This window comes from Python bivittatus, unplaced genomic scaffold (genome assembly GCF_059951505.1).
Source record: "Python bivittatus isolate LINGU-HERP-01145 unplaced genomic scaffold, Pbiv_v1 ctg000350_np1212, whole genome shotgun sequence".
NCBI lineage: Eukaryota > Metazoa > Chordata > Lepidosauria > Squamata > Pythonidae > Python > Python bivittatus.
In genome coordinates this window covers 5,372,195-5,380,063 of record NW_028277074.1, presented here as the reverse complement: position 1 = coordinate 5,380,063, position 7,869 = coordinate 5,372,195, and the positions used below count along the sequence as shown (strand labels likewise).

Below are 7,869 nucleotides of genomic sequence, written 5' to 3'. Positions count from 1 at the left end.
TGTAGGCTTGAACAGAATGTACACCGTTCAGCCTCTGGACAGATACAGGGCTTATAACTAGAATGCCGACGAAAGAAATAGCCGTCGGAAAAAAACACGAAATTACAAAGCCATCACACCACTTCAGTGTGGGCCACTACCAGATGCAAAAAGCAAACGCGCAGAAAGCGGATCCTTCTGCGACATCCTAAAATCTTGCGAAAATGTCCAAGTAGCTCCCCATCACGTGTCGGTTCCCAACGAGGGTGAGGCGGTGCTTTCTCAACAGTGCACTCTCGCAAGACTGGCAGCTGGAGCTCCCAACCGCCTTTCACCAGCAGAAGTGAAGGGCAGAGCCTCGCGAAAAGGAGACGGGGGATTCAGGAGGTGTGCGTGATTGACAGAGCCACAGGTCAATCGGCGCGTGGCAGTTCCCCTCGGCGTTCCCACCCCTCTCCAACCATGGGTGGGGGTGGAACAATGGGAGGAAGAGGAGATGGAAGCAGGAAAATGGCAGCGGCGCTGGCAGCGGCGTCTTTAGCGGCGTCTTCAGGGAGCGGCGGTTCGCGGCAGGGCGCTTCGTCTACCGCCTGCTTCCCCGCGCTGTTGCTGCTTGCGGCACTTTCGAACCTGCGTGAGTCGAGGCGCGTTTTCAGTACCGTATTGGGCGCCCGTGGAACGGGGGGAACGGAGGAAGCAGGGCGAGCGCAGGAGGAAGGAGAGCCTCCGGCCCCTTCGGAGACCCGCCGTCCTCTTAGCCCGACCTCGCGTGGGCCGGAGAAGGAGGCGGAAGACCAGTTAGCCGCTGGCGCTCGTCTGCGACGGGGTGCTTGAGGGAAAAGAGGGCCACCAGGGTGGCAGCTGGGCTCGAGGCGAAGGAATGGAGCGAAATGCTGCTTCTGTGGGATGGACGGGAGGGCTGGATGGGAACTCGGAGCGATCCCCCCCACCCAGCGCTTCTCAGTATGTATTATATTGACACGGGTCCTCGTCTGCTTCCTTGTAATGGAAGAAAGCGGGGGGCGGGCGGGGAGGTAAATGTACGTGTCAGGAGGGTGACGGCTGTACGTGTGAATCGCTTTGCAAAACAATCTGGAACTGAACAGAGCCTACCGGAAGGCCGGCGATCTCTCCTTCGCTCAAACCCACCCCCCACCCCCCGTTTTTAATGCTCTGTTCTCTTTTCTTTCTGTGATCGTGTCCGGGTCATGGTTCAATTGCATAGATAACGGGAGTGTTCTGATTTAGGGAAGTCGCTTGTGCGAGAGTAGAGTCACCGCAGCCTCGAATGAATACAGGACACATAAATGGCAGAAGTTCTATACTTATTTTAGCGTTTGTAGTGGTGATATGATTGTTGGCTTTTCAGTATTGTTATTCGAATGAAGAAGGGATTTCTAAGTGGTACTCAAAGCAGGGATGTAATGAGGCGCGCAATGAAAGCTATCTCCCCCCACTTGGCATAAGCATACATGAATGCTTTAAACTTATTTAGAATTTTGAGTTGTTATATTTACTAAAAAAATTATATAGCCTCTTATTTACCAAGGAACTTTGGAGTTTGTTTCATTGGGAGCAAGAAAACAACTCCACAGTTTTATTCCCAGTACTGTTTGGAATTCATCGCATATCTCAGATTTGCTAACTGAAGCTGATAAGTAAGACCTAAGTTGTGCTCAGAATCACTCAGCTCACACATATTTTGTATTAGTACTAGCTAGACCTGAACATCAGTTTCAGGAATTACTTCCTATAATATTTGCATCTGTTTTTCAATGAAAACAAATTTTAGACATGATTCATATGCTACTCAGGGGAGGATTTTGCTTAGCTGAAAATATGTTTATTCAAGTGATGTGATATCATTGAGGTCACTAGTTTGCTAATCTATGCTCAGGCAACAGTGTAATGGGAATATTCTACTATATCTTGATGCTCCCATTTTTCTCTCATAATCTGTGTAGAAAAGGTATGCAAAAGGTAATACACGCAAAAGGACAACTCTAATAACATTAAAAATGATTTTATAAATCCAATCCATCCTTTAACTATGACAAGAAATGCTATATTTCATTTATATAAATTAATTGATATGCACACATTACCTCATCCTTCCCCAATCTGATGCCAGGTTGGACAGTGTTGCTGTGGCCTAAAGGATTATTAGCAGTATGAAGGTAGCATTGTTCTCTGCTTCTGAGTTTTATTACCATGAAAACTTTACAAGAAATGAGCATTTCAAATCTGATGTTCTTTATGTGTTACACAGCACATAGAACAACAGCAAAATTAGATAATGTTTATCATTCAATATGAATGCTAAAATGACTTTTCATGTATAATGTGGATATGAGTTGAGCTAATATCAAGACTCAACCAGTTTGGTACTTTATATAGAGTTTGTTTGAAACTTATTTTTGGGAGAAACTTACATAATGGGAGAGGTTATATCTGTTGAAAATATTGTTTCATTTTCTAGGTCCATGCTTTCTACTAGTTACAAAAGGTGTTGTAAGACTTGTTAAGGTGATGATGTATTTTATCAGAAGTGAGATTTTTGCACAATTAGATCATCAAAGAAAAAGAATGACCAATGGCAGCTCTAATGAGACTAGGAGTAGTTAAAGGAAATGAATGCAAATTTTGTCATGGTTTATTGTAACCTCGTGCCCCAAAGGTAAACGTGAAGGTGGATGAATTCTTCCCTTTTTTATATACAGTATAAGGCATGTTTTATGCCCAAGTAGACTTGTCTCTTCCAGAAAGACCAGGAGGATAAGTTTTAGAATGTTAAGTACTACCTTTAATTCCTCCTCCCCTTTTCTGCTTAACATTAGAAAACATGCATTATTTTAAAATTTAATTCATTGTTTAAAACCTGCATAGAATTTTGATCTGGTGGTCTTAGGGCTTGATTTGATTACTTACTTACAGATCTTATCCCTTGAATAGAAACTGAGTTAGATCTGGTTCCATTGTAACACTAAACTAACGTGTCTTTTTCATTTTTGTTTAGCAAGGTGTCCAAAATCATCATATGTATTTGGGACAATCTATACATCAGAGTAAGCCGAAGGCAAACAACATTTCAGCTTAGTGTTGGAGTAACACTTGGATGCAATTTATTCCAAGATGGAAATGTTTTTCTTTCTGGATTTAGTGAAAATATTTCCTCTCATATTGCAATTATTGAGTAAATAATGTATTTTCTTTCACGAAACCAACACTTTTAAACGATCGCAACTGAATATAAAAGCAACTAGCTATTACTAGCACTATTATATCATGATCATAAAACTATTCAAATTTGAGAATACCATTTCACAGTGCACATTAGATTTTTAAAAACCTCAATGTAATGGAAAAAAAACTTAGGATTGTTTACACACAATTCAGGAAGAACAATAGCATTATTTTAAAACTAGCTGCATCCTTACATGTAGACTTGCTTTTTGTCTTACATTGAACTGGTTAGATGATAGCCATTTCTCAAAAATATAAGCCTAGGTGTTGCTGTTACACATGTTGAGGCAGGAAGAAATTATCCACGAAGCAACAATTAAGGTGTGTGCATTCATGTTTCTTCTGTATTCTAGTATAAGCAGAGTAATTTGACTAGGGGCAAAAATAATTGTTACAGTACTTTTAGATTGGTTCTGCAAGTTGAACTGGGCAGATATTCAATACAGTAGGCAAACTGAGTAATGCTCCAGGTGGTTGCTTTCAAACAGTCCGGGGAAAAACAACCTACTATCTGTCAAATATTTTGAACTTTCTAAGTCCTATAAACCACTGCCATGTTGGCCAGCAAGGGGGGACTCTAGGAGTTACAATCCATACCATTTGGAGAATACCACGGTAGCAACTTCTTGCAGAGTTATTAATCTAAGTAGTGTCTGGCCAAATTGGTAGCATTACATTATGAAATCAATTAGTGCTTCCTCTCAAATCTTTGAGTTGATGATGTGCTGGTTGCTTACAGAATGCTTCTAATTAAAATAGGATAGATGAAAAAAATAGATTGTTAAAAGAGTAGCATTTGCAGTGGGTATAGTGAAAATTACCTTGGTAAAACCCAGTAGTTATCCTGTTCCCAGATAAATGAGATATTAAACTATTTTGGGGAAAAATGTTCTCTCCGCTGCTCCGACTTAATTCTGAGAGAAAGTGCTTTCTGTTTGGTGACTCTTTGTCTATATTAATGGAGGTCAAAAGTATATATTGCAAGTTACAGGGATCTCTGCTTATGCCAAGCTGTCAAAAAGTATTCTGTGATTTTCACAATCTCTTTATTATTTTCCATGTTCAGTTATGAACATGGAAATATCTAAACATATCTCACAATTTTTCAATAGTAGATCAATGGAGTATGGAGTATTTGTTAGCAAACCAAATGTAAGAAGTTAACATATTTATAACATCTTTCAATTCTTGCTGGAACAGTTTATAGTGGTGTCAAGTAGCATGTGACCATCTAGATGTTGTTGAACTCAAACTTAGATTAGCTTTTGTCAAATGTTGAGGAATGATGGAAATTGCAACTTGATAACATTTGAGGTGGCCATAGATTGTCCACACTTAATCTGTTTGGCTTTCTTAATACTAGTAATTATACTGTTGAGTTCCTTTTTAATAGGAGCAAATCCCAAAAAGAAACACTCTTTACTGAAATCAGAAACTAGCAACCTAGTATATCTTCAGGATATGTTAGTCTTCAGTCATCATCAATCCTGGTCAGCATGGCTTTTGGCAAGGGTTGTGGAAGTTGTAGTCCAAAATATTCACCTGGTTTGAATTAGGCTAGCATTAATCTCTGGATTGAATGCAGTGAAATAATCAGAATAGTTTGCCTCTAATAATTTTTTTATAGACTAAACTCCAACTTTGGAGTAACGGGGTTGTTGAACAATTACGGTCAAATCCTATTTGACAAAATCTTGCTGCATAATTTAGAAAATACTTTTATTATTCCAATCTGGGCTAGTGCTGTGTGCACTATGTTTAATTTATGCTGTGACTCTTGTAAAAAGCCTAGGCAATGTGAAGTCCAAAAAACGATGGGAATGCACTTTGTTCTTTACTGTGTTCCAGCATTTTTAAAATGCTGTAAATATTGACAGGTGGCCTAGAATAATCAGTGGTAATTCTGTGTTCCAACCTGTTATAAGCCGCTCTTGATAGCATGATGATAGTTATTTTCAACAGGAATATTATTTTAAGTTGAATTGCCTGTGCTCTTGATCAAAATCTGAAACAGCCTTGAACTAATTGCACAATGCTGTAATTTCTGTTAGCTGTGAACATCACAAATTATTCTATAAAAGTCAGCTAACATCAACAGTGTCAAAATAAAAGAGGGGTATCATGGTGCTGCTTCAGGCTAAATACTTCATGATTTCATCATCTGAAAAGAAAAATGTCAGCCAACTCTCCCAATTTAGTGCTCAAATGTGTTGGATTGTAATTTACTCATCTATCACAGCCAACAGAGTTGTTCCAACTCATCTTGAATATACTAGTTTTAAGAAGATGTTGTAGGCTAAAGGTTTCTGGAGATTTAAACTTCAGATTCTTAAAAATTAGGACACAAATATCAACATACGTATTTTTATAGAGAAGCTAACAAAAACATTAAAGCCTAATAATTTGTGTACTAATCTGGAATGTTAACACACTATTTGTTTTGTTGTAATCTTTGGTGTATCCTAGTTAAGAAATTTTAGTGACATTTTCAAACTAAAATGCTCTCTCAGATCATGTGAAAATAAAGCATATATTTCAGGATATCAAGATCCTGTAATTATGATTCTGAGATCTGTTGTTTTCTTAAGCTTCACAATGCATGGGTGCAGTTTTTGGGAGTAAACAATATTGTGTTTCTAATTTCAGAAAACCCAAGGCTGCATTGAAACATTTTGTTATGTTGTTTTTTTTACAGGAAGATGACTGAGTTCTGTAACAATTTCTCTAGTTGTGTGTGTGGTGTTTCGATTCTGCAGATTTGTCATTAGAAAACATTTTTGGATGTTGCAAAATTTTGCTGGAGAGGGAGTATTAACTTGTTTGCTAGTTTCTAACTTTGTTACTCATTTTTCTTCTGATGGAATGTTGTTTATAAAATAGCAACAAACTCCAAAGCATTTCAGGTAGCTCCTTATCAAAATCTAAATATAAATGTTGAAACTATATCCAGATCTTTATTAGTTGGAAAGTGCAAATCTTTGATTCTTAAAATCTCCTGGTTTGACAAAGTGTGGTGATTCTTCACAAAGAATGCCAGATGTTACCTTGAAATGGCCACATGTATTTCCTTGTTGATTTCCTAGCACTGGTATACACATAAATACATTCTGCATTTCATTGAATAGAGGATTTCCCCCCCCCCCCCTTGTCTCCAAGTGTGTCATGAGCTTTGAGTATTCTAGCTACAATTTTTGTAAGAAAAATATTATTGTATTCATTTCAGGTTGCTGATTCCCAGAATGTCAGTGTTCAATACTGATATTTCTGTTCTGACAGTATCAGGGGCACTTAGTTCTTGGTTCTGATATTCCATATACCAATAGTATGGATACCTTTGTAGAATCAAACAAATGTGCCTTTGGCCACATTAGCAGCTGACAGTTTTTTTGGCTTTAATCCATCTACAGGTGAAACTTGAAAAATTAGAATATCGTGCAAATGTTCATTTATGTCAGTATGGCAACTCAAAAGGTGAAACCAATGTATGAGATAGACGCATTACATGCAAAGCGAGAGATGTCAAGCCTTACTTTGGTATAATTGTGATGATTATGGTGTACAGCTTATGAAAACCCCAAATTCACAATCTCAGAAAATTAGAATAGTGTGAAAAGGTTCAATATTCTAGGCTCAAAGTGTCCCACTCTAATCAGCTAATGAATCCATAACACCTGCAAAGGGTTCCCGAGCCTTTAAATGGTCTCTCAGGCTGGTTCAGTAGGAATCACAAGCATGGGAAAGACTGCTGACCTGACAGTTGTGCAGAAAACCATCATTGACATCCTCCATAAGGAGGGAAAGCCCCAAAAGGCAATTGCAAAAGAAGTTGGATGTTCCCAAAGTGCTGTATCAAAGCACATCAATAGAAGCTTATGTGGAAGGGAAAAGTGCACAAGCAGCAGGGATGACCGCAGCCTGGAGAGGATTGTCAGGAAAAGGCCATTCAAAAGTGTTGGGGACTTTCACAAGGAGTGGACTGAGGCTGGAGTTAGTGCATCAAGAGCCACCACACACAGACGGATCCTGGACATGGGCTTCAAATGTCGTATTCCTCTTGTCAAGCCGCTCCTGAACAACAAACAATGTCAGAAGCGTCTTACCTGGGCTACAGAAAAAAAGAACTGGTCTGTTGTCCAGTGGTCCAAAGTCCTCTTTTCTGATGAGAGCAACTTTTGCATCTCATTTGGGAACCAAGGACCCAGAGTCTGGAGGAAGAATGGAGAGGCACACAATGCACGATGCTTGAAGTCCAGTGTGAAGTTTCCACAGTCTGTGTTGATTTGGGGAGCCATGTCATCTGCTGGTGTTGGTCCACTGTGCTTCATTAAGTCCAGGGTCAACGCAGCCGTCTACCAGGAGGTTTTGGAGCACTTCATGGTTCCTTCTGCAGACGAGCTTTATGGGGATGCTGACTTCATTTTCCAGCAGGACTTGGCACCTGCCCACACTGCCAAAAGTACTAAAACCTGGTTCAGTGACCATGGGATTACTGTGCTTGATTGGCCAGCAAACTCGCCTGACCTGAACCCCATAGAGAATCTATGGGGCATTGCCAAGAGAAAGATGAGGGACATGAGACCGAACAATGCAACGGATCTGAAGGCTGCTATTGAAGCATCCTGGTCTTCTATAACACCTCAGCAGTGC

The 7,869-nt window shown here is 39.8% G+C and overlaps 1 protein-coding gene across 4 annotated transcripts in view; it reads left to right on the top strand.

Annotated features, from left to right (window-relative positions):
• Positions 1 to 426: 426 nt before the first annotated feature.
• The window catches only part of LOC103056255 (myelin protein zero-like protein 1), a 31,916-nt gene continuing 24,473 nt past the window's right edge, over positions 427 to 7,869 (top strand). For all 4 annotated transcript variants that reach the window (XR_015796756.1, XR_015796755.1, XM_007434242.4 and 1 more), the window contains exon 1: positions 427 to 613. Coding sequence is in view for 2 of the 4 variants with exons in the window: in XM_007434242.4 (XP_007434304.3) it covers positions 442 to 613 (172 nt within the window). In the remaining 2 variants the exon portion in view is untranslated. The remainder of the gene's footprint in view (positions 614 to 7,869) is intronic.